Source organism: Ostrea edulis, chromosome 8, assembly GCF_947568905.1.
Source record: "Ostrea edulis chromosome 8, xbOstEdul1.1, whole genome shotgun sequence".
Taxonomy (NCBI): Eukaryota; Metazoa; Mollusca; class Bivalvia; order Ostreida; family Ostreidae; genus Ostrea; species Ostrea edulis.
Genome location: NC_079171.1, coordinates 9025126 through 9052971, shown reverse-complemented (window position 1 = coordinate 9052971; position 27846 = coordinate 9025126). Strand labels below are relative to the sequence as shown.

Here is a 27846-nt window from a genome sequence, read left to right as displayed (position 1 = left end):
TAACACCACAATATGCATTGTCTTTCAGAAGATCATCGAAAAGTTTGAACAACACTGAACATGACTTAATACTGCGACAATAAATCACCGAATTTTCGGTAGGCCTCAATTTGAAATCACAAAAATTAAATAGCTATCGTACCAGACTCTCGCTCGTGCAAAGTCTCGAGGGCGAGAGTCTGGGGAAAGCGAGACTACTGGTACGATAGCTATTTAATTTTTGTGATTTCAAATCGAAGCCTACCGAAAATTCGGTATCGTTTCTGATTGGCTGATTGAGAAAAATGGAGGAACAGAAGTTTGGAGAAGCTGTGAAAGTGTGTTTACAAAGGCGAAACTTGAATTTTCAACTGAAAACTCTTCAGTTATCGATACTAAAAGACATCGTTGTATACAACAAAGACGTACTAGCGGTATTACCAACAGGATACGGAAAGACAATTGTTTATTCTCTCATACCAACTCTTGTCGACGAGTTCAAAGACGTTTCATGCACAGTGGTCATTGTTATTTCGCCACTGGTAGCGCTGATGGAGGATCAGGTTGTCAACATTGAAGAGAGTGGGATACGCTGTGTGTACGCTGGCAATGCACAAACGCAAGGTGAGTGTTACACAAATAGGCCTTTATTATTATGACTAGAGTGCAGTGTGTGTGTTGTCATCAGCGGGATGTCTACATAGTAGATTTTGCTGATTATCCTTATTGAAATTGAGAGTAGAATCATATGTATGGACTATGGTAAAAATCAGAACACTTTATTTCACCTGTTAGTGGCTAACACCCTATTATTATGGGTATTCATAAATTTAATCATGTATTTAAAAACTAAACATCTCATCTACACACACACACACACACATACAGATAGATAGATAGATAGATTATATTTATTTATTCACCAATCAAGAGCCCTTAGGGGGCATATGCAATTTTAACAATTAAACATTATAACTTCATGATACAGTTTACACATGTGTACCATATACACATGTTAAGGGTTTCTACATTGACATAGGCCTTGAGTTCTCATCACAATACTGATTGAAAATGTGCTGTACAACAAGTTTGCTATATGGGAAGTAAAGTAAAACATTATTATAAAAGATATGTTGTCACAAACACAGAGTTTACATACTTAGGGACAGTGCCTGAGCCAAGTCGATCAGACTGACAGTCTTGTACCCTAAGTGTTTAAGACAGTTTATTTATAGTACATACACAAAAATAAATACATGATACCACAATATGTACACATGCATACCATATACACATGTTAAATATTCAAAACAGCTTACTTACAGTATTGTATACAGTAAAATAGAACTACACAATACAATATACAGATGTATACTATATATACATGTTAAGGGTTTCTACATTGATGTTGGTCTTGGAGTTGGCTTATAATACTGATTGAAAATGCGCTGTACAACAAGGATCATGTTATATGGGTAGGAAAATAAAACAATATTATAAAATGTTGTCACGAATACAGGGAGTACCAAGGGACGGTGCCTTTGCCAAGTCAATCAGATTGACAGTCTTGTACCCTAAGTATTCGAGACAGCTTATTTCTAGATGTGTTTATTTGAAATCGACAAGGAGTAAATTACACACAGAAGTATAGTTATACAATCCTTAGTATTCTATATTCCTGTTTTTAAAATCATTTTACCGATTTGTTTGAGTATTTGTGCATTTTCATTTGTCATGGGCCATATCAACTTTTTATCATTATTAATGTTACAAAATTTCTTACAGCAGTTATTCACCAATTCATATAATTAAAAACACTTCTTTCCTCCTCATTATGAGAACTTTTTGATATTATTGTGAATAAATCTTTCCATAACTGAATAAATTTCTCCTCAATGAGTTCAATTCTGTGTTGAACAATTTATGATGTACATTGAATCATTGTGAACATCTCACAGGTCCAGCACAATCTCTTGATTTAGCTATATAGCTTTATTAAGCTATTTAAAATAGCTTGATTGCAACTCTAGGTTGAATTTGAAGTGCAGTAGTAAAGCCAAAAAGTTGCATTACTTTTGAATGTGTTTAAACTTTATACTTGAAGTAACCACAACAACATTTTTTAATTAGAGTTCATAACAATACTGTAGCGGACAGTATAAGAGGGAACTTGTACTACCTCGTTAGTAAGCTAGCTTTTCTAGTAATGTGGTAGAATGTCTCGTGATCAGCACTTGGCTGGGTGACCGCTACACGTTACAATACCACATTTTAAGATTTCTCATGAAAAGAGAATTCCTTTTTGTTGTTCACTGTCTACTACCCTGTCAGCGTCCCTGTGTGTGTTGAAGCATAGAAAAGTATGATGATTTTACAATGTGTAACCTGATTGCCAATCCACAAATTGTGTTTCACTCCTGACAATTTTATCAACATTTTGGGACACTAAATTATTGGGGTGTTTTTTTTATTGATATCTCTTAGATTTTTGAAACACACACAACATCATTACACAAGTTATGGTACAGTATAATTTGTCCAAACCGGCCTCTGAGTACTCCGGCGCTCTGTCAATTCCGGCCATAAAATATAGTCCCTAACATTTCTTTAACAAATCCTTTATTAATAATTCCCTGTACTCCGGATACTGCGTATTCTGTATATCGGCCGGCTTACACAGTCCCAACTGCTATCAATTAACTTTAATTATCCTGTGTAAATCGGCCCCTCGATGATACACCACCCTAATTGTTGCGGTCAATTGTATTCGGTGTACACAAGGTCCCAACTGCTCGTAATTAGCTCTAATTATCGCATTTAAACCAGCCACCCCACGATGACCAACCTGTCAACTTTTTCAAATGAGCACGACCATAAAACACTGACATTTATATTTTTACATTTTGAATTCTTTTGCGATATATTAAAACGTTAGCAATCATTACACACGTATGTATAGATAGTGAATACAAGGGAAGCAACTTTCATTCTTGTCAACATTCTGCACTCCGGACTCTGTGCAAACCGGCCAATTTCTTTGGAACCACACATAGCCGGTTTAGACAGATTATACTGTATATGTAAAATCACCCAGACTGTATAAAATGTAAAATCAATTAAATATGCTTTGCCTCATTTTTTTTTAAAAAATCACACTAGACTTTTATCAGTTTAGAATGTATACTTGAATTGATATTTCAGAAACTCTGAAAGAACTGGAAAGTGGAACAGTTCATATCATCATGATGAGCCCGGAGTCTCTTTTTCATGGGGAATGGAGACAGCTATTTTCCACTGACATATACCAATCCAGAGTAGCAGCCATTGTTGTGGACGAAGCACATTGCGTGGAACAATGGTAACTGAAACTAATTATTCTTAAATGTGGAATTCATGTATTTACTTTGATAAATAATTCTTTGGTAATGTTATAAACATAAAGAATGAGGATATGTTAGGTAATTTCATACAACTAGCCGTTTTACTTTATATCTATGTAGATTTTGGAATAGTGTTTTGTCAGCTTTCCACAATTCATCTTGATCATTCAATGCTTCCCTCTTTTATTACAGGGGAGATGAGTTTCGCACAGATTATGGGAGGTTAGCAGAGCTAAGGAGCATTTTGCCATCTGCTAACATGCTTGCATTGACAGCAACAGCTTCACCAAGTTCCAGGTTGTCAATAATGAAAAAACTTTGCATGGAGAAAGCAAATGTCATCGTTGGAAATTGTGACAGGAAAAACATACTTCTGAATTGTGTTAAAGCACCTCGCGAAGGGAAAACTGCTTTTTCGTGGCTAATTGAATGCCTGAAGATTCAAAAGCAACAATGCCCAAAGACTGTGATTTATTGTCGCAGTATTAAGTCATGTTCAGTGTTGTTCAAACTTTTCGATGATCTTCTGAAAGACAATGCATATTGTGGTGTTAAATGTGCTAAAAACAGACTATTTGCTATGTATCACCATTCAACGTCAAACAAATGCAAGAAAATAGTCATGAGTGAATTCCCAAAACCTGAGAGTAAGATTAGGGTAGTTGTTTGTACATCTGCTTTTGGCTTGGGAGTTAATGTTCCTGATATAGATATGGTAATAAACTGGGGAGCACCAAGGTCTATTGAGGAGTTTATGCAAGAATTTGGGAGAGGTGGTCGGGATGGTAGGGAAGCCATGTCCATTTTATATTACCATGGAATGGACATCAGCAAAACTGCAACAGATGATAAAATGAGGTCATATGCAACTGCTGACACATGTAGGAGAGCTCTATTGGAAGAATACTTCACACCTGATGTTGCCAAAACTTTACCAGTACTTCCAAAACATTTGTGCTGTGATATTTGTTTTCGTACATGTGATTGTTTAAATTGTCCAACACTGCATGATGCCCTTCTTTCTGACTTGGAAGATGATAATGCTTTGTGTTCCGTAGCCTCAAAATGTGACTTAGTGATTTGTCGTACTGTGGCTGAATCGCAGCGCATCCAAATACATGCACAACTTAAGGAGTATAGAGAAACCTGTCTAGAGGATAATGTTCCATCTTTACTGAATGTTGGCATTCTAACTGGACTGAGCAATTCATTAATTGATTCCATTGTAAATAATGTTCACTATATAGGTAGTGTTGACGATTTATTGTCAGAGTACATATTTGACAGACATCTTGCAAGATCAGTGATGGATATTATTGATGAAATACTTGATGATTGATTTATTTACCATAGTTTCATTTTCATCTGGCCCCAACATTTAATACATGATGATGAAATAACTGGTCTACATTTATTCCAGATTAATATGTAAAGGGTCCAAGTAGATGTTGATTCAAAGTGCTTTAGAAGGTCTTTATCTCTGATATATATGTATACAGTAAACAGAGAAGTAACATTGATGATTTTCATAACTTCAGGTATTATTCCTGATTGTACACCCCATTTTCATACATGTGACACAAAGCACTGTCTCAATAAACATTCTTATCAAAAAATGTCTGTGTATTGTTTGAGAGGCTTACATTCCTTATATTGGGTTCGTACATAGTTTGATCTGGCCTGGAGGTTATAAAACATTTTGGAGCACATTTTCATACTCAAGCTCAAACTCAGTGCTCTAAATCGTACTCAAAAGTGAAAGTTATAAAAAAAAATTATAAAATCATACTCAAATGGAGTCATGCTCAAATTTGTTCAAGTATACAGGAAGTGTACTCAAAACAAACATGGCTGAGTATGAGTATGGTACAAGTTTTATATTATCTCCAGACCCGGACATAATTTTAGAACAAACATCAGCAAGGCATTTAAATATGCAAACTTATTTACCCATACAAAAGAACAAAATGTATTGTGGATATACAGCCATTCTTTTTCATAAGAGCATATTTTTACAGCAAAGCAAACTTCTCAGAGTTAACATGTTTAGAGCTAATTTTACTCTAAAGTGAAAAAATAATTCTACACAATTTTTCGCTAGTGTTCAGCACATTTACATGTATCAAGTCAGTTAAAATGCATACTTTCCATTTGAATACTCCAGTTTCTTGTCATTTAACCACTTATGAAGGACTTGTGAATCTACATTGTGGAACATGTCAAACTGTTCATTGAAAGAGTTATGTCGCCTACCACTAATAACAGAAAATACGTCCGCATTTTTTAACTGGTTCACAACAGCTCTGATATCTTGTGTTTTATCTCTTTGTGCATGAGCAGTTCCTCCTGGATGGACACCAATTTCTCTTTCCAGCTTTTCATTCACATTATGACAAAACATCATGGTTTTGCTTATTCTGTCTACAACTTCCGGTGTTTGATTTGGTCCTAGTAATTTAACTCGGCCTTCTGCGTACTTGTTGAGCAACTCCATCACGTAATCGCCATCTAGATTTTTATCCTTTCCACCAGACAAATTTACAAAACGGTTCCAAATAACCTGATGTCTTTGCTTTTCTGTGAAGACTGCATTCACACCAGCTAAAAGAAGGAATGATTCAAGTCTGTATTTTATCTTGTGTGATAGGTCATACACTAACAGGGCATATTTCCAGTGCCTTATTTGTCGAATGCCATCTCCGCTTCTGGTGGCCAAAACAGAAATTTTTCTCAAAAGTCCGTATTTGGTTACATTTGTTGCATAATTATACACACCATCATCAGTAACTGGCCCCTCAATGTCATTCTCATTACCCTCAATTCTATTCACTGTTACTGCTAGGCTGTTCAAGAAAAACGTGTCCACCATATCCCCAACTATTTTATCCAAAAGTCTCTTCCTTGAACCTTCATCAGCTTGATCAGTAAACATAGGGATTTTTGGACATGGGTCTTCAATATTTGACATGCCAAATGCTTTCAAAGCTGCTGCAATCACATGTGCACTTGTCACTAAATCAATGAAAGATCCAACAGCATGATAATCGGCACTCACGTTTTTGACCACATTTCTCCTATTGATGGTATTTCTTAGTTGGTATAACGTTCCTGCTTCTCTTGCACTGGCTGTTTTGTAGAATCTATCCATCATTGCCTGAAAAAATGTAATGTTTTAAGCAAGAAATTCCTATAAAAAAATTTCCTGTTGTACATATCAAAGCTAAATCCTAATATTACCTTTGTATATAAGTTATATCAACATTATATAACAATTCTGGTCCTGCATTCAAGTCAGAACCCTTGGGTTGCAAAATTCACAATTTCGGTGCAGCCCATTCTGCTTTTACAACATATTCATTTAGCTTTTATGCAGTATCAGCAAAGTGAAAGACATGTTTCAAATGAAAAAGACATATGATTGCACCTTTAAATTTCATTGCATTACCTGTAGAAAGTTTATCTTCTCATGAAAGTCTTCAACCATCGTTATCAATCCCTCCAATCTTTCCTCTTGGCTATCAGCATCAAGACGGGCCATATGAGCACCTCTTATCCTCTCACAAGTTAGTTGGTCACCTCCAACTGGAATTGCCCGCATTTGGGGATTCCTGTCCTCTCTGAAAACCAATTATCAATTTGTCATAAAATATAAATACTTACTGCATGCTAATAAATTTTTCCCACATTATTAAACATGTTAAAAACAAAACCATTAACCTTTCATGAATATGTTCCATTTCAGCATCTGATCTGGCTCCAGGGACATACTGTTGCAGGTGCTCAAGGATCTCAATCATATCATTGGTTTTATTTTCATTCTTAAGCAAGATGCCCAGTGGAATCTACAAATTCCATAAAGTTAATATTAAAAAATGAAATCAACAGTTAGCAGTAAATGTTAAGCAAAATATTCCTTAAATTACCATGTTTACATTAAGTTTGTAAAATGAAATTAATAACTTACATTAATAATGATGAAACAGTTGAATTAAGTTTTATTTTGATGGATGTGTCAATATACATTTTGAGTGTACCCATAATAGTACTTACATTGAAACTTCTTAACTATAAATGCTTACCGACTGCATGTTACTAACTGAATGCAAGAAGTACTGCAATAAAACACTGCTGATTCTACATCAAAAAAAAGAAAGGAACTGCAACAAGGAACAAGAAACATTTTAACAAAAACATGCATCAAAATACTGCAAAATAACAAATATTTTGTATTAGACATCTCAATATGTTAGTAATTAACTACTCAGGGTTAGGAAAGGACTGATTTCTAATTAAACCACAGCAAACATGAACAGGGATGGGTTAATTAAAAAAGTAATTGAATATATTTATAACTGACTTTGCTTTCAATTACAAGTATGTATAATGAGATGGTAGGGGGGATTACAAGTAATTTAATGCATCTTTACTAAATTTAAAAAGTCAAGTATCTTTAATTACATTTCAATTCATTTTCACTTACATTCTCTATTCAAAAAGTTGGAAAAGGAAAATTTTAAAATTATGGAATGAAAGTGTCTGATAATGGTGTTAGACTGTTTCACTCTCAAAAGATTTAAATCGAAGTAAGATACTTTTAATTGTAATTTTGCTTGTGGCTGATCAGAGGAATTGGGTATTTCAGGCAATTAAGGTTTTTCTTCTACATGTAGATTTACATATTTAAAAGTTACTGCTTTTTGGTAATTTCACCAGCAAGGAATCAAAATCTGTTTCAGATAACAGCTCTAAGGTGTCCATATCCTCAAAATTTGAAATGAAATCAGGTTGGAATCCATCATCCATTTTAACTTCATGTATTTTCTATTTACAGTGTTTACATGTAGCAGACTACTGTTGTGTATTCATACGCTGTGACAAGATTTCGAGTGTATTACTCGTGTAGATTTCCAATGTATTTCAATGATGAGAAATACAATGAATGTAAAAATATATGTGTTTTTATTTACCAATTATATTACAACATCAAAACGAATTCAAATCTTGTAAATAATGAACTAAATGAACTTTCAACAAAAATGTTTAGTGAGGGATATACCACTGTTGATTTCTTTGCCATTTCGTTGGAATAAATGTGCGAGAAGTGTGTAGGGTAAATGTTCTTAAACACTTCAAAGGATGGTAGATTTTCCACAAGAATGTTTGAAACAACATGTATCATGTCTTTTCTCAAGGTGTAGTTATCTTCCACTGTGGGAAAAAATTCACTGTTGTCCACATTCAACAAATCTCCAACTGGCTCATCTGACAAATGTTCACAGTTTACCCGATCTACCAAGGCCATAATTTGTGTATAATGTCGAGAAACATTTTGATGCTCTTTTGTCATTTCTCGAACTTGGATATGAAAGTCCAGATTATCAAGATTGAATCTGTAACCCAGAGGTGCACTGTCTTCCTGTGGTTCTACATTGTACATTGCATATGAATGTTCATTCACTCCACTAGTTGATGAGCTTTCAGTTGCATATGTGTGCTCAGCTACAATCCTATCAACATTGCTCTTGCATACAACAGAGTTCTCCAAACTTCCTTTATAAGTTTTCATAAGTTTCTCATTTTGTGTTTTAGCAAGATTCAACTTTGTATTCATTGTTGCATGCGATACAGAAAATCCTAATTTTGATAACACTAAGAATCCATTTTTTTGCAACTGATTGTTATACATTGCTATGGCTACAGCATGTTGAAGAGAATTCAAAATTCTTGATCTCCCCTGAATCAGGACACACAAAGCTGCACAAACTTTAACACAGTCAAATGATTTGCTGTATTGTGATGTTCCTGCCTGAGAAGCACAAGCCCATAAAAAGGGTGCATGGATTTCAAAATCTTGTTGAAGTTTCTTCAAGTCAAAAGTCTCCAAATCACTGGTTTCTGTCTTCTTGAGGTTAATGTCCATATCATGCTTAGAAAAGCTACTACACTCTCTATCTATCACAATTTGAAATGCCTTTTGTGCACTTTCTTTCACTGCTTTATCATCAGAATTCAAAAGTAAGGCACACGCCTTTCTGATACTACCATTGGCCAGAGCCTTTGTAACTGGCAGCAGCTGTTCAACAAGATTTGATGAACGAAATGACACTGTATGTTTGAGTTTTGCTTTACCAGAAATCTGCACGTTCTTTTTATCATGTACTTGTTTGCTCCTTAAAGGTGAGAGAGGCACAGCAAGACTATCTGTTTCTTTCTTTGTAGTGGGAGAAAATAATGTCCTTGACGCAAGCTTACTCCTAGCTGGTGGTTTGGGTGTTTTTTTAAGAGAGCCTGAAAAAGAAAAGGACATGATTTACTTTTTTCATATGGAGAAAGGGGACATTAAATTTTACCAACACTACAGACACTGGTTTTTTTTTTACAACAACACCCCCCCCCCCCCAGGTACGGACCAGGGTTGGCAAAAAAGTGGTCAATATGAGTATTGACAGGGCAGGTGGTTATAACCGGTCACTACAGGTCGATTGAAAATTATTTTGTCATTATAGTCTGTGTTATTTATTTTAAATAAAGTGACCATTATGGTAACTATTGTAATTCATAACATGCACTATCAGTTTATAATATACTTATAAGTCATAATATTAAATAAATAATGTACAAATGACTGTTGAATTAGGGATGATGTCAAAGTTTCTGTTCTAATTCCTTAGTTTAACAAGAACTACCTATAAGTTTTGTTTCATCAATCTTCATTTTAACTGTTGAATAAAGATTTGAGGGGGTGGGTTGGTGATGTTTTCATAACAATAACAGGCACACTGGTCCCAGCCTATGCTTATTAACACCTGTCTACTCTGCTTCCTGTGCTCAGGTAATGCCCAGCTACCTTTATTCTTAATCTGTCCAGGTACATGTATTAAGAGGTCTGTCTCCAAATTGTCAAGCTATGCTATAGAACTGTGACCCTCTGGTAGGTACTGTAGATATTTCGGTCAGTTTCAGCAAACCAAATATATTAAATTATGAAATTACATTTGATTATCTAATGAAAAATATTAATAATCAACAATTGATCCATATAATGCAAAAGACTTAATTTATCTATATCTTTGCAAGAAATGTACAAAAATAGGAAAATGGACAGTTTAAATCACAATTGACCATTATTGACCAGTATTGATCACTTGGGGAGTATTGACCGTGACGGTTAAAACCAGGGGCGGTTTTAACCGCCCAACCCTGGTACGAACCCCTGACCCATGAGCCGGGACAGCAAAACCATGCATTTCAGTTTTTCTCATGAATGTAAAGTAAATTTTCAGCATGTGGCCATATTGACTCTGCCTAAACCTTTAGTATAGTGCCATGGACATCATACTACTAACCAATGTTATCATATGGTTCTGTAATAGGGGGGATACTGAAAATTAAGAGCAAATAAATTCAATGAACTTGGCAATATCCAAAGTAATGAATGTTACAAAACATCGCTCTTCAAATCATAGTCTACATTCCTGAAATATGTTATAACTACGATAAATTATATCATTTTGTATCAGTGTAGATTAGCCTACCTGGCAGTTCAACTTCAAGTCTCTGACAATAGACTGGGTGGATTTCAGATCCGGAAGCTTTGACATCCGAGGCGTGTGACCTTCTTTTTCATTAATAGTACGTTTCTTCACCGTAATCACTTTGAAAGTTTGAGAGGCTGACATAACTTTATTATGTAAATGTGAGCGCCTGCAGTCCATATCTTTGATTCGCTCCAGCAACTTGAAGCATGATATACAGGTGAAGTTCCCGATGTTTTCTTCCAAGCTAATGTCTTTCTGGTAGAAGTAACTAACTAAATCAAATGCCGGACCTTTACTTTTGTCAATCTTCACAACGAAATATCTCTGTTTGCTTTTTGAGGAACAACAAACGCAAATATCCTTATTAGAAAAGTAAATCCGGTCATGTTCTTTCTTGGGAGTCGCCATTGTTGTTGTCATTATTTTCTTTGTTTAGCGCCCTCTACTGGTTGCAAAAATTAAATAGCTATCGTACCAGACTCTCGCTCGTGCAAAGTCTCGAGGGCGAGAGTCTGGGGAAAGCAAGACTATCGTACCAGACTCTCGCTCGTGCAAAGTCTCGAGGGCGAGAGTCTGGGGAAAGCGAGACTAGAGCATGGCTTACACACTTTCGAAGTGCGCATGCTCTGTTTTAAATGACGTCATTTGTGATATCATCATAATGGAGTTTTCCAGGGAAAGAAGTTGGCCCATCTGAGGTAAGTAAACACGGTTGAAAGAAATTTTTTGCATATTATCAATGGGTTTTTTATTACATAGACTGATTAAATGGTGTTTCATACCGATCGTGTTATGTACAAGCGACAGAGTACCCGAGTTACTGAAAATTTCGATGATAAAAGTGATAAATCTGTGTGAACTGTTTGGGGTTTTTTTCTTTTTGAAATATAATCTTTGCAGTTAATGTACTCTGTATACTAAGAATTCATATTGATTTTGGATAGAATTTCACAAAAAGATTTGCGCCAGGTCCTTAGGAATCAACCCCCCTACCCCACCCCCCACACGGCACATTTTTTGGTTGATTGGAATGTATACCCCTTTACATCTGTCTCCCTACTTTGAAGTTTTTTCCAACGCCATGACATAAATAAATAGATAAATAAATAAAAATGCAAAAATAAAAAAGAAAGATGTATATGTATTCGGATTGGCATGTTCCACTTTGTCCGGGTTGAAATCCCTGAGGATGCAAATGTACATTACGCCGCACTGCTTGCAGTACGTACATGGTACAGGCGTACCGCATAGGTATGTAACTACTAAGACTATAAAACCAAACAGAATATGATATGTAAAACTATTACTCTGAATGCATTTTACTTGTTTACAATGTAGCCTGTCGGCCTGTGGTGTCACACGCGTGGTTTACACGTGCACTTTAGGTGGCAGTGGAGGAAATTCGAACGATGTATGGAAATATTGTCTCCTGGTAACTTTTGCAGTTACCTTTTGTTTTCAATCAACTTTTTAAGAATAATTCAACCCTCGCTAATCATTTCCAAGCTGCATTTCGATCTTGGAAGAATGATCTTCAGCTACAATACAAAATTAAGGGATGATGTTGTGTACTGAGTTTTTCTTGATTGTTTACATCTGTGATTGTTTATGTGATGTATAAACTGATCAAGCTGTACAGTGTCATGACATATAGTGGCATAGCTTCCATTTATATGCTTGCGCATCATTTTGTCAGAAGAAGAAATTTCTAAAATTAAGATTTTTAACATGTATATGATTATATGTGTTTGTTTGATTTTAGTATAATACCTGTAGAGAATATTTCAGTAATATGAAGTGCGACACATTTAGACGCATGCATGTGGTGTTTGAAGGTCTCATCTGAAAGACCAGCAACTTTCTCTTTTGAATGCTAAATATGACGATGGAGCATTCACCTCACTACCTACATTTACACCCTAAATAAAGTACATTAGCATGGCTCGAAACCATGATTTCTTCATCATGAAGCAAATGCTCTGTTACCACTGAGCTACCAATTTTTTAACATGAATTCATAGCTAAAAAATTTAAAAATTTATAACTAATTTTTTGGTTAATTCCATAAATATTATTCCTCTCTCTAGACACAATTCTGGGTAACCCCCTGCCTTTGGGGATATAAGCACATCATTTCTTTCAGAATGGGACAATGTCAGGAGAGCTTTTGTTATTTGTTATACTCTTAGTGTTGATGGCATCTATGAACAACAGGATAATGTTTTTAGATTATTATTTCTGATATCATATTTGTAAATTGTTTATGAGGGGTTGTTAAAGTTTGTGGACAAAAGGACACACTTATTAAAAATTCAAAGTTATGATAAGTAAAAAATATAGGAGATGTGTAACAAGATTGTAGATTTGAACATTTTAATTTAATTAATTTTTATAAGTATTGATTTCAGATACATGTATGACATTGCATGCTTGATCGGGGAGGGGGGCTACAGTTAGATAATATTCTGGTCAGCACATTCGATAAACTACAGTTGTACATGGAACTCATTAAATCACTTCTTTTTCTTTCAGTGGTCTTCAACTTTTAATCTCCAAGAAGGAAATGTAATTAAAAGATGAGTAAAGTATCCCTAAGAATACCAGAAGAAAGGCTGTGTTGAGAAAAACAGCCCTTCCTCAGTACCTCAGAACTAGATGATAGCCCTTGTTACTTTATGCTGAATATGACACAATATAGAAGATCTGATCATGAAGAAGTTACACCATTGATACACTTGCCAACTGCCAAAACTACTTTCTGATAGTATGACGAGATTAGAAGATATCATGGTGTAGTCATGACACAAACTGCAAATCAAAGATTGTCTTCCCCAGAGGATGAACAGAGTGCTTCACATGGATAACATTTCCTTTTCGAGTTTTGAAATTAGTAAGTATACAAAATATTTTAGGCCACATAGTCATAAAATTATTTTTTAGATTTCCATCCTTGCTTGGAAAAAAATGGGGCAGGTGGTGTATTTTTTATTTTTCAGAATATATATTTCCCGTTTATTATACTCGCATGTTGCTGTAGAGTGTAGATTACTTCATTTTTTTTTTTACATTGTTTTCTTTGGACAGAAAATTTTCATACAGCAATATTATAATTGTTTTTAAGTGATTTTGAAGTACATTTTCATGTAACACTGAAGTTGAACATTCTTTTGCGCTTTTTTGAATAATAGTAATTTTTAGCTCACCTGAGCTGAAAGTTTAAATGAGCTTTTCCAATCCCCTGTTGTCCGTCTGTCTGTAAACTTTCACATTTCTGACTTCTTCTCAAGAACCACTGGGCCAATTTCAACCAAACTTGACAAAAAGCATCCTTTGTGAAGGGCTTTCAAGTTTGTTCAAATAAAGGACCACACCCCCTTTCAAAGGGAAGATATAATTACAAAATTGCAAAAATAGGGTTGGGTCATTTAAAAATTTTCTCCTAAAGAACCACTGGGCCAGAAGAGCTGAAATTTACATGAAAGCTTCCTGACATAGTGTAGATTGAAGTTTGTTCAAATCATGACCCCCATAGGTAGGATGGAGCCACAATAGGGGATCAAATATTTTACATACAAATATAAAGGGAAAATCTTTAAAAATCATCTTCTCTAGAAACACTGGGCTAGGAAAGTACAAATTTACATAAAAACTTCCTGACGTAGTGCAGATTCAGGTTTGTTAAAATCATGACCCCCTGGGGTAGAATGGGGCCATAAAAATCTTCTTCTCAAGAACCATTAGGCCAGAGCAGTTTACATAATTTACATGAAAGCTTCCTGACATACAGCTCTGTAGTGCAGATTCAAATTTGTAAAAATAAAATTTCGAAAAGGTGTCGCTGTGTTTGGTGTAATTTTTGTTCGTTCTGCACAAACTTGCTCACTCAGCTTGACACAGCCTAGGTGTTCATATGTAAATTTTTTATTTTTCGTAACTTAAAATGTCGTGTAGCAATGGTGGCCAGATCAAATTTTCCTTCCAATGTTATAATAGGACTAGACATGGGTATCATTTTGCATACAATTTAAAGTATGTTTTTGCATATACACATTTTTCTAATGCCTGTACACATTGAATTATTAAACACCAGGCACGTCCTCCTATCCCCTTTACAAGCTATGTTTGTGTGGGGTTTTTTGGAGTTAGATTTTAGGTAGGAGAAATCATGGCCCCGTGAGTAGGTTGGGCCACAATACTTAAATAGGGATCAAAGTTTTAGAAGCGAATATGTTGAACAAATCTTTAAATATGGGCCAAGGTGAATCAGGTGAGCGATGTGGCCCATGGGCCTCTTGTTTGAATATGCAGTTTATGCAGGATCAGGATATGCCATTGCCGTATCCGCTAATTAATGAGTCATAATTACCATCATTGTACCACAAAGCAACAGTCACTGTACTGTAGTTCTTTTGCTTAACATTATTCAATTCAGTTTGCCATCATCTTCTTCTAGTCTAAGACACGCACACTCAATAATAAAAGTTCCAAACACAGAATTGGGAAATGGCATGGTATCGCATACTTTCACATTCAATAGCATCTCCATTAATCAATTTTAACAAGGCATACATGTGCAGTCACTTGACCAAATGCATATCACATTGCAACAGTCCTTCACAACTACCACATCTTTGGGTACCCTTATAATAGAAACATGTCAAATATAACCACAACATGCCAAAATGTTAGGGTCAGTCATTGAAATGCTCTAAATGTTTGATATACAAGCCAAATATTTGTTCTCAACTCCTTTTTGAAAAAAATAAGGTAGAATAAAAAACAATGGGGTGGATTTTGAGAGGGGTGGGCGTGGATGATAATCTGTAAATATGAAATTCTATGTGGCCTTAAGTACAGTAAATATGAAAGCAGATTTAACAATTTTGTTGATCCATAATTTATTTACAGATTTTATATGATCTTATTTTGTATAATTAAAATCTTAGATGATATATGTAGAATAATTATATCATTTAGCAAAATGTAATGATTTGTAAACTATAGATACATATACATGTAGTAAATTTGTGTAACAATTAATACATTCAACCCAAAAATGAATTTGCATATTTTAATTGATTTTTAGCTCACCTGAACCAAAGGTTCAAGTGAGCTTTTCTGATCACATTTTGTCTGTCGTCTATCCGTCTGTCTGTCTGTCCGTCTGTAAACTTTTCACATTTTCGACTTCTTCTCCAGAACCACTGGGCCAATTTCAACCAAACTTGGCCAAAAGCATCCTTGGGTGAAGGGCTTTCAAGTTTGTTCAAATGAAGGGCCATGTCCCTTTCAAAGGGGAGATAATCACAAAAATAGGGTGGGGTCATTTAAAAATCTTCTTCTCAAGAACCACTGGGCCAGAAGAGCTGAAATTTACCTGAAAGCTTCCTGACATATTGCAGATTCAAGTTTATTCAAATCATGGCCCCCGGGGGTAGGATGGGGCCACAAGGGGGGATCAAAGTTTTACATACAAATATATAGGGAAAAACTTTAAAAATCTTCTTCTCAAGAACCACTAAGCCAGAAAAGCTGAGGCCAAAAATAAAAATTGATTTGTTTGATGTACTCCGACCGACCAATCAAATTTGCTCCTACCCGACCATTTTTTCCAGCAATTTAAAACTTTTGGGGGGGGGGTCCCTTGAAAAATAGAAAATTCTCCTTATTCTAAAAGAAAATATTACAAATTTTCATGACGTTAAAAAAAAAACCAAAAAAAAAACCCTACCTACCGACCCACCTTGAAAAATGTGAGTCAGAGTACATCAAACAAAAATATTTTTAATGATGGCCTGAGATTTACATGAAAGCTTCCTGACATAATGCAGATTCAAGTTTGTTCAAATCATGGGCCCCAGGGGTTGGATGGGGCCACAATAGGGGATCAAAGTTTTACATACAAATATATATGAAAAATCTTTAAACATCTTCTCAAGAACCACTGAGCCAGAAAAACTGATTTTTACATGAAAACTATCTGACATAGTGCAGATTCAAGTTTGTTCAAATCATGGCCCCCAGGGGTAGGATGGGGCCACAATTGGGGGGGGACCCCATCAGTAAGCACGCCCCCTACTTCCGATGTAATGGCAGTAACTGCAAAAATGAAGGCCATTGTGTACAATACTTCAGTATCATTTAATGTTGTTCACGTTCTTCTGACCCAGGGATCGAATATTTTCCTACAATTTACAGTGGATCAAAGAGAATTGTTTTTATAGTTTTTTTCTTCTTTATGCATATATGACCCAGTATGTCTCTGCAGAGCACAGATCTACATCTGGCATTTTCTAATTACTTAATGTTCACTATTTTTAGCGATCAATTAAGTTTTTTAAAATTAGTTTTTCAATCAAAATTAGCATAAATATAAATCTATAGCTAACCAGGGGTATGATGCATGTGACCCAAATTTGTCATTATGCAGGGGCCTATATCTATTCTACGAAGTATATTTGATGCGCATTAAAGTTTGAAAATTTTAATTCAAAATATGCATTAAAACCGCTGTTTGAACAAGGCATAAGTATCATTTTAAAGTTACATATGTATGTAAGTATCTTTGCTAGATATGATGTTCAAAAAGATTTTCAGTTTTTTTAATTACTGATTAGATCACTTGAGTGGGTATAAGGATTGATAAACTAAGATTTTGAATTTTTAAAAAAGCTAACAGACAGATGAAAGAGCTTGATAAATACCATAATACAATCCATCATAACATGGGTGCATGAAAATCAGGTTCTAGAGCAGATATTAATATATTAGGTAGAACATTGATGATACGTCTTATCTGGTATATGTAAGTTGTAACACCCTCTTCATTAATACTGTGCATTTTGACAAAATAGTATATGAAATCCAGTGGTTCCATTGAATTTGAACATATGTTGAATAAATATATAGTTAGTAGTGGTAGGGAACAGGTATTGCTTGAATGTGTCTACTAGATTTCTTGTTAAATAACCTTCACTTTAATTTCAGTCAAACATAATTTTGCATCAAAGAGAAAAAGTGGCTTTGACATAACCTAGAAAATACAATATTCATTAAAAAGAGCATGGCACCAGGATAGCTAGATGCCCATATTCCCAGCAAAATGAGCCAGTCCTAAAGAGAGTCCACTAGAGATGAAATAAAACTCATTAAAATGTATTGAGAAAAGGTATATATATATATATACAAGTTTTGATTTGCACCTTAAGAGTATATTGATAATTTGTATTTTGACAGCCTCCAACTGAAATACAGTGAAAATATTGCTGCAGTACTGTAAATATGTGTCCCCTCTTTCAGGGGAGACATATTGTTTTTGTACTTTCTGTCCGTCTGCCACAAAATCTTGTGAACACTTCTCCTATATGGCTTATCGGATAGACTTGAAACTTTGTACAATGCTTCATTGCCATTTGTAGATGTGTATATTGGTGGGACGGAAGGATCCAATTATTTTCCTAAAAGTTAATAGTAGATCTAAGAGGGGTGGAGGATGTAAAATACCTTGTCAACACTTCTCCTCCTATATGGCTTATTGGATAGATTTGAAACTTTGTACAATGCTTCATTGCCATTTGTAGATGTGCATATTGTCGGGACAGGAGGGTCCAATTATTTTTCTAAAAGTTAATAGTAGATCTAAGAGGTGTGGAGGATGTTAAAATAGCTTGTGAATACTTCTCCTATACGGCTTATCCGGTAGACTTGAAATTTTGTAGAATACTTCAATGCCATTTGCGATGTGCATATTGCAGGGACAGATCAAAGATCCAAATGTTGTCCCTAATATAGTGGATTGTAGGGGTGGAGGGTGTAAAATAGTTTGTGAACCCTTCTCCTATGTGGCTTAATTATTGGAGTTCATAATGTCTATGTTCCTGCTCATGCTTTATCTTCCATACCATGCAGTACATTAAGGGGTTGGAGGTTTCATTTGGAGCACTTCCAATTTGGGGAGCTGGGGATACATTTGTTTTTCATAAAAACAATCTGAAGTTATGATATATTTGTCATAAAATGTTTATGATATCTGTATCACTTTGAATCTTTAAAAATGATAATTGATATGTGAATTAATATTTACAGCTGATCATTTGATAAACACTTACTTTGTAGAAATAGAAATTATGATTTTGATCTAATTGTACATTTCTTGCTACCTTTTACGAAGACCTTTTACTAATCACTTCTCTAAATATTTTTGCAGATTTGTCAGAATGTTATGCATCATGATCAACAGAAAAGAACTTCACAGGTAGACCAAAGCTGACATGGGATGAGATCCTAAAACGAGACCTAGAGTTTAGAGGATTGGATAGGATCAATCCACTGGGTCGCCAAGTGTGGAAGTACAAACTTCAACCTCGACAGGACAGCCAGGCCTCAATCTTGCAAAAATATTAATTTGGCCTGGATAGTCAAAATGAGTGATGATGATATCAAGGTCTGACACTGTAAGCTCAGTAAGGGTAGATGCTGGCAATGGAGCTGTTAAGCAATACAACAAACAGGTTTAACATTGAACATGTTTATATACTTTTTTAGCTCACCTGAGCCAAAGGCTCAAATGAGCTTTTCTGATCACCTTTGCCTGTCGTCTGTCTCTCTGTAAACTTTTCACATTTCCATTTTCTTCTCCAGAGTGAACCACTGGGCCAGTTTCAATCAAACTTGGTATGCATCATCAATAGATAAAGGATATGCAAAAATAGGGTGGGGTCATTTAAAAAACCTTTTCAAGAACCACTGGACCAGGAAAGTTGAATTCACATAAAAGGTTCCTGTTTTGTGCAATCATGGTATCCGGGGGTAGGGTGAGGTCACAATCGAGGATCAAAGTTTTACATTCATATATAGTACAGACTCAAGTTTGTTAAAGGTCATGGCTCACAGGGGTAGAGTGGGGTCACAATAGGGGATCTAAGTTTTATATGTGAAATATATACAAGGAAAATCTTTTTAAAATCTTCTCCTAAAAAACTAGATGCAGAACTAAACCCAAAATCGTAGCTCTTTGAGAAGATATTGGGGCAAGTCAGAGCGCTAGAGCTTCAGATGAACCCCTTATTAAAAATCTTCAATTTACGGCACAGAAAAAAAGTGCATGGTTAAGTCCCTCTATCACTGCATTCCTGCATCGTTGTCTCATAAATTTAATATTAAATAATTCCTAACATATTTTCCCACTATACTTGTTTCCAAGCATACTTTCAAATATTCCTTAAACCCACATATAACCTAAAAACTCACAGCTTCAAGTGATTTTCTTTGTTGATGTAGCCATGTTAGGTATACGTAGCCAGTCAATTTGAACCCCAGTTCATTTCCATACTCGTACTCATTTTGAAACATAATGTCTGTGTGAACTAATATCCCCACAAATATTTTTAGTGAAATATTTTGGATGAAATCATCCCAGTTGGGTTAAATACTTATTATTCAAAAACTGTAGGTTTGAATATTGAACTAATCTCACAGCTTTCTTAAGTTTGGTCCACATCCACTCCAGTCTGTTTTTTACGCTTAACTATTGAAATGGAGTGTAAGGCATCAGACTAGGCTTTAATAGCATTATCAATTTTCAAAAGCTTTAGAAAAATTATACAATTTTAGGTCACTTGAGTAAACTCAGATGACATATTGCTATTGGTCTGCATCCGTTGTAGTCCGTCGATGTTAACAATTGAATATTTTTAACTAAATTCTATAACTGAAAGGTGAAGATAACGAACAGCGATCAATCTACGATTCGAATAACAGAATTCTTTTCAAATTTAGTATGAAGCACACAAATTTACATTAAACCTTCCTGACATAGTGCATATTCAAGTTTGTTAAAATCATTTCCCGGGAGGTATGGTGTGGTAACAATAGGGGATCAAAGTTTTATATGCTGATATATTTAAAGGAAAAATCTTTAAAGATATCTCTTGAACTATTTAAGCTAGAGCTTTCATATCTTGAATATACAATTTTTATGGCAAAACAAATCTGACCTATTCAGTGTGTCCTGAACTACATTGTGTTTAAGGTAAAACTTATACGGTACCAATTTTGATGCACCAGATGCGCATTTCGACAAATAATGTCTCTTCAGTGGTTGGCGTGGGTTCGAATCCTGCTTGCACCGGTAAGTGAGAAAGTTTCCCAGTTTACTCTCGGAAGGTCAGGCCACAATTAAAAGAATGTTTGTTTCCCCTCCCCCGGGTCTAGTTTTTGAAACTGACCAGGCAGGCAGGTGATATTTTTTTTTTTTTAAATTCATATAATTTTATATGTATTGTCGGAAAAAAAGCAGATCTGTCAAACAGGGCACTGATTGTCTTCAATGCTTAACATCTGGAGAAGAGAACATTTATACTACTATGTTGAGGATTGGTTGAGCTTCAATGTTTTATGTATTAAAATCCTGGAATGGCTTGCTGGCGTTGAATCTGTATGCTAATATGAATGCTCTGGATGTGTAATTTCTGTTTTCTTTACTCCGACATTTCTTTAAAAAACATTATTTAAAGAAATAAATGAAAATAAACAAAAAACATTTATTCTTGACTAGAAACAAGTAGAAACAAAAATCATAAACAACATGTTAAAAAGAATGACTTAGAGAGGATGAATATCAGACTAGAATTAACTGATTGTCAGACTAGAATTAACTATTTCTTAATTGGATTTCTCTTTGGGACTTCCAATTTTTTGGAACGACACAAGTCACAAACTGGCAGCACAACTTTAAAGTTTTTGCACAAGTCCTTGTCCTTTTGGATCTCTGTTGCAACACAATATGCACATATGTCTTTGCGGCCAACATCCGAGCTGTAGTATGCAAATTCAATGTGACTGGTACATGCAAGCTGGAGTCTTGTGAAAACTTTTCCATGTAGAACATCCCCTGAAAGTGACCAAAAAAAACACTTGTCAGAGAAAAAAATTGATTTTAATGTTTTTGTGCTCTTTATTTTCTTTTTCAGATTACCCAAGGTTAAATTCAAAGATTCATCCCTACTTCCATTACTTCAATGATACAAATATTATAAAGATGTTATCATTCAATGACTGTAAATATAAAGGCTGCCAAAAACATAATTTCCACAGATTGTGCATTTAATACTGAATGTCCTTTTGGAGAGTGAAAAAGGGGAATATGCATGGTAGATGCAAACATGTTTTATCCTGCACATGTATATAAGGCCTACAAAAAGCATTTAAATTTTTTAACAATGCAAGGATACAGATTGAATGTGGACAAACACACAAATCCAATTTCTGTTCTTCTGACATTTTGTCATTTGATTAAAAAGATTTGAACAGTGAATATTCATCTTAGTTCATGTATCCATTGTTTATGATATTGATCATCATGATGATAAACAAATGAACATACTTGTGCTTTGGTTCTGTCAGAAATGCCAGTCTTATTTAGTGTCATTTAATCACAATATTGTCAATAAATATACAAACCTTCTGGTGCTAAAATTGCCCCGCAAGTGTAGTCATATTTATCTGTTGTGTGCTTCAAGGCTCTTAAATCTCGAGGGTTCAACTTCAGCTTAGAATAAATGCATCTAGGTTTGTCACATTCAGTGCATTTTATTGTAGATCTCACATTCTGGGCAACAAGCATTCTGTTTTCACAACCCTGAAAAAGATTAGATATCAAATGCTAATTAAAATATATTCATTGAATGTAGAACAAGACAACCTAGATTGTAATGTTAAACAAAACCTTAAATCCAGGGAGAGGTGTAAATGTTAGAATATTGGAGGACAAATTAAGCAAAAATATTGAAATATTAATGCAAGTCATGAAAGATATTAGGATCTAATTTAGCACAACTGTCAGACATATTTGTTACCACTGTGTGAAAATTATAATATTGTCTTTCATTTCATATAGCCTAGCAGTTTTGGTCTGTTTTCATGAGATACATGCATCAGTGCCAGTACCAAGTCTGACTGCCCATTTTCCTATTGTTGTTTATGTTTGTCCAATGTTGAAAAAAATTTGGGCAGCACTTCCCCTAGGAATTTACCGTTTTTACACCCCCTACCATAAATTTCCCCAGACCAAAAGTTTGGGAACATTGAAGAAAGAAATGAAATGGTGTGGGACAGACTCATTTATAACTTTAAGACATGAGCCATACACCATCTCAAACCTACTTGATAGAAATATAATAATGCATATAAATTACCTGTAAATCTGGGAGAGGCTTCATCAATCTTTTGAGGGAGCTTTGTCAGTGTGCTGGACTTTCTCATCAAAACATCGAAAGCTGTAGGACATGTAGGAGGATTTTGACCTTTTGGTACATTGTTATTTGGTTCTAAGTCTCTTATCACGTCAAATTGTACATATTTCAATTTTTTATCAAAGTTGTGAACCACTTGTATCTGTTCTTCAAAATCTGGCTCAAAAGTTACACCGTTGGCAAGTTTGTCCGACACGGTGACAGTTACTTCGTCCAACTTGTCTATGTTATGGTCGCCGTCCGCTGTCAAATCATTCAAAACCTCATTCCATGTACAGTGTTTGGAGAAACTGTAGAGTCTGTTGACTATTATGGGCACAACTTTAGATGTGTGTTTGTATTTTATCTTTACAGTAGACGATAACGCTATTCTGTCACCCATTTTTTCAAGTATCGATAAATCCCGGTAACTTCCGAAAAAAGCAGAAATAACGTCTAGAACCGACACGGAGCGGACACGATATTTTTTTACGGAAATAAAAAAAAAAACCATCGCAATTTTTTGGCAAAAAAACTTTTGACCCGGGCCCTTTTTTTTGACCCGGTCGGGGCGAGGGGAAACAAACATATTTTTATTTTTGGCCTCAGTGGTCTCTTCCCAGGTACATTGTATCTGGGTTCTCTCTTCCACCAATAAAAACTGAGCACCACCAGATAACTGAAAAATTGTTGAGTGTGGCGGAAAACAGCTAAAACAATCAATCATATTATGTTCTTTGACCTTGTGACCCTGAACTCTGAGTTTGACCTACTTTTAAGAAAGTATAACTTATTAAGTATATCCAGGACTATTGTATTGTATATAGATTACTTATGGCAAAGTCTTTCATATCATACCAAGACCTATGACTTCATACCTTGGTCTTATCCAGAACAGCAATATCATGCTTGTCATATCTTTGTGTTATATGATTTCATTTTAGTAATGTTGTGTTCTTTAGAGGTAGGTTTGGGTCACATTATTCATGAGAATAAAGATTGATAAAAAAGCATTTAAAAATCAAAACAGCAGGGCCAAGGTGACTCAGGTGAGCGATGTGGCCCCTGGGCCTCTTGTTGATTTTGATATTTGTACAGATATCATTTGTATGAGAAATGAAACTCTTTTTTTTTTCTTTTACAAATACATGTATTATCATATGGATGCATCTGTGTTGATTATTTAATCAAAGGATTACATTCAATGTATTAAATGCAAATTTATTGATATGTCTGTGGTTGAATTAGTCATATATGTATACATTTTTTTGGCACATGCAACTACATATATAATGTATATATATATATACTAATTGTACATATAACATCTCCTGTAATATAATAAAATATATGACTGAGAATAAAAGACCTGCTGTTTTCATTGCTACCATGGAACATTAAAAGATTAGAATAATTCAAATATCTTAATGAATTCTGTAATATATGAATTTGATATTTGTATACAATTGCCTCACTGGTGTTCAATGTGAACTTTGGTTTATCATTTCAGTTTGCTCTTTATATCAAATCAAAATTTAAGACAAATAAGGAATTATTTCCGAAATTGGTTAATATGGTACATTGTAGTAAAATAATCAAGAGTTTATTCATATGAGATAGCTAAATTCCACATGAATAACCAGTGACTGATTCTTATTTGTCAACATTTTCACCAAACAATTTAGAAATTACCCCGGTACATACTATTGGGGGATTATAAAATTCCTTAAAAAGTGACATATTTTTAAATATCACCTTTTCAAGGAGAAAAATCCCTTTAAGTATATGAATCCTATGAAGAAATTAAAAGAGAGGTGGCTATAGGTATATGCGACCCACCTGATCTTTATTTTTCTGCAACATATTCAAGTGTGTTTTTATCACTTGTATGGCGAGATTCATTTGTGGCAAGAGCTGTTATGATGTCTCGAGTCAGAAAGCACCAGAATCCACTAGGAATAGTTTTAGATCTATGGAGCGCCAAATTAACAAACTCAAATATTTGAAGATATCTTTAATTATTTGAAGATATTATCAATTCATTTCATGCACGCAACATTGCAATCAAAGATCTCTTCAAATAATTAATATCTTCAATTCTGCATTATATATATATTGCGAGCATGAATTGAATTATTGATATCATTATTTATTCTGCTGAATTGATGCACGCAATAATTTAATTGTTACTCTCCTCAAATGAATTATAATTTAATGATACCAACAATAGAATTAATGCATGCTATAATTCAACTGAAGAGAGCAATAATTCATTAATGCTAACATCACTTAATGTGCATAATAATTGAATTATTGCTCTCTTCTATTGAATTAATGATATCATTAATTAAATTGATGCGTGGAATAATTATTTTAGAGAGATTATCTAATTGAGATATAATCTTCAATTCAAGATATCCACAATTGAATGATTTCTTTAATTGAATTGTTGCTCTTTTAAATAAAAATGATGCGCGCATTAATTGCTTATGAAATAGCCTTGTATATATAATTAAAAAGATCCTCCATTGAATTAAAGGAGATAATCAAGTCATTCATACAGAGCTCTAAATTAATTTTTGCGAGCAATATTTCCACCACATGGATGTGCGCATCAATTGAATTAATGAGAGCGATAATTGATTTGATGCGCGTATATTATTGGACTTCAATTTGAGCTTATGTAAAACATTAATAAGATTTTAAAAATCAACCTGGTGAATTTGTATTATAAAGGTCATGAGAGGACACGTCCAGTTTTTGAACAAAAACAGAAGGTAATATATTCCCTTGAATTTGCAATTGGTCATCTCTGTCCTCAGATCGGCAGGGAAAGGAGTGGGGGTCCAAATCACTTTTATGAGGGAGATTATTTCTCATTCGAAGGCGCGAATTGCCAATGTTCAGGGAATGTTTTAAATCTCTACTTGCCTTTCGAGACTGAACTAAGTTCATCAATAAAACTTACAAATATGTAACTTGAATTTTACCTTTCGTTATAATAGTTCAAGTTATGCGCAATGTACCAGGTTCAATTGTCGGTGTGTTTCAGACGTGGTTAATGAGGGGGTGGGGGGGGGGGGTGTCCAACACGTTTAGGGAAGGGCGTAATGAGTGCCAAAGGCACGAAATCTCTAAACAAAAATATCTAAGATGAAGCAAAATCGTGATTTTTGGGGGTTCTCTATTACAATTTTGTCCTCATATTTCAAGGTGAGATGATAGTCAAAATTGACATAATGTGCATGTACATATCATAAACATGTAGATATTTTTGTAACAGTATATAAAGGAACCGGGAACAAATCCTGATTCTGAAGTTATGTTATATAAACTGGTGTTATAAACCGGATTTTCAAAGAATTTATGGTTTTTGCAACGTTTGATTAAAGTTTTCTGTAAGGTCACATCTATGTAGTTACATATATAAACAGAATGTTCATGAAAATGTTCCCTTTTAGAGTGGAATTAAGATATCGCGTAACATTTCTTTACAAAGATATCTAATTTTTATTCATGTCAAAAGTCAACAAAAAACTTAAAGTGATACAAAAAATGTATATAATTATTAATACTTGTTTTAGATCCTTTAGGCACTGTATTACAGAATTTTGATTTTATTTATCATACTTTTTGGTCGAATTACTACAGAGTCTGGCCCGTACAGCATGCATTGGCAAACGAGGGAGTCTATAATCATAGAAGTATATATATATATAATAATGATGATTATCATAAGTTATTATTACATTAAAAGTCATCATTATGGACACTACTACCCCTCCCCCCGACCGGTCGCGGTAGCTCAATGGTAGAGCGTTCGCTTCGTAACCGGGAGGTCGTGAGTTCAAGAATTGTTCAGGCGTCAAACCTAAGACGTTAAAATTGGTAGTGTTAATTGCTCCTTCGCCAAACGCTCGACATTTAGAAGTGAGAATCACGGATCTTTTGGATGTGACCTTATAAACGTATATCCCTTGTCGTACATGTAGTAGGTGTTGGCACGATATTTCAAAGAACCCTCACTGCTACGACCCTGAACCCTATGGATACATTGGATAGGTCTAAATTCGTGGTACTCCGCTTAAAGCTGGTTACGTCTCAATATGAATAAAATATTCTCGACGGGACGTAAAATATATAATCAATCATCCAATCAATACTACCCCCCCCCCCTTTTTTTTTATTTTCTTGCGGCGATAATTTCAACGAAATGTGTGGATTCCCTGTCTATCACATCCCAATTTCGATTTATGTCATCGTTTCACGCTTTTTTGTAAGCTTTAGAGATTTGGCCTTATTTATTTAGCGTGGTGATAATGATTGTTTGGATGTTTCAGAGTGTTTGATTGCCCGTGTGTATCAGAGTGTTTAACTGGCTGCGTGTATCAGAGTATTTAATTGGCCATGTGCGTCAGAGTGTTCAGTTACACGTGTGTGTCAGAGTGTTCATTTGCCCGTGTGTGCCAGAGTGTTTAATTGCCTGTGTGTAAAGGAAAGTGTTCAATTGACCGTGTGTAAAGGAAAGTGTTCAATTGCCCGTGTGTAAAGGAAAGTGTTCAATTGCCCGTGTGTAAAGGAAAGTGTTCAATTGCCTGTGTGTAAAGGAAAGTGTTCAATTGACCGTGTGTAAAGGAAAGTGTTCACTTGATAAGCAAAAATTCAAGGAGTGAATAAAACGATATTTCACAAATTTTGACCGCAGCAATCTCTTCTATG

General features: G+C 34.8%; 4 protein-coding genes and 1 long non-coding RNA gene across 9 annotated transcripts; 2 read left to right on the top strand and 3 right to left on the bottom strand.

The window, feature by feature from the left end:
• The first annotated feature begins 212 nt into the window (after positions 1-212).
• On the top strand, positions 213-5386 carry LOC125676413 (uncharacterized). Its single transcript, XM_048914279.2, has 3 exons — positions 213-603; positions 3181-3337; positions 3552-5386. Exons 1-3 carry the CDS (start codon positions 285-287, stop codon positions 4696-4698), a joined length of 1623 nt encoding a protein of 540 aa, XP_048770236.2. The 5' UTR covers positions 213-284; the 3' UTR covers positions 4699-5386.
• On the bottom strand, positions 4608-6970 carry LOC130049901 (uncharacterized). Its single transcript, XM_056148133.1, has 2 exons — positions 6805-6970; positions 4608-6513 (listed from the first exon to the last, which is right to left on the bottom strand). The coding sequence occupies exons 1-2, from the start codon at positions 6955-6957 to the stop codon at positions 5491-5493; spliced, it is 1176 nt and encodes a 391-aa protein (XP_056004108.1). The 5' UTR covers positions 6958-6970; the 3' UTR covers positions 4608-5490.
• A 73-nt stretch (positions 6971-7043) lies between these two features.
• Positions 7044-11404, bottom strand: LOC130049900 (uncharacterized). Of its 5 annotated transcripts, XR_008798253.1 has the most exons (4): positions 10895-11404; positions 8416-9647; positions 7439-7516; positions 7057-7201 (listed from the first exon to the last, which is right to left on the bottom strand). XR_008798253.1 is itself a non-coding variant. In XM_056148130.1 (3 exons), exons 1-2 carry the CDS (start codon positions 9664-9666, stop codon positions 7452-7454), a joined length of 1293 nt encoding a protein of 430 aa, XP_056004105.1. In that variant the 5' UTR covers positions 9667-9722; the 3' UTR covers positions 7057-7201; positions 7439-7451. The 5 variants fall into 5 exon arrangements, 3 of the variants coding, with proteins under 3 accessions (XP_056004106.1, XP_056004107.1, XP_056004105.1); XR_008798252.1 differs by lacking the exon at positions 10895-11404 and having other exon boundaries at positions 8416-9721; XM_056148130.1 differs by lacking the exon at positions 10895-11404 and having other exon boundaries at positions 7439-7493; positions 8416-9722.
• A 1882-nt stretch (positions 11405-13286) lies between these two features.
• On the top strand, positions 13287-19511 carry LOC130049902 (uncharacterized). Its single transcript, XR_008798254.1, has 3 exons — positions 13287-13787; positions 17885-18065; positions 19104-19511. It is a non-coding gene; the product is annotated as an uncharacterized LOC130049902 (long non-coding RNA).
• A 1907-nt stretch (positions 19512-21418) lies between these two features.
• Positions 21419-23519, bottom strand: LOC125673923 (uncharacterized). The gene is made up of 3 exons (XM_056148134.1): positions 23092-23519; positions 22358-22535; positions 21419-21788 (listed from the first exon to the last, which is right to left on the bottom strand). Exons 1-3 carry the CDS (start codon positions 23113-23115, stop codon positions 21553-21555), a joined length of 438 nt encoding a protein of 145 aa, XP_056004109.1. The 5' UTR covers positions 23116-23519; the 3' UTR covers positions 21419-21552.
• Positions 23520-27846: the final 4327 nt, after the last annotated feature.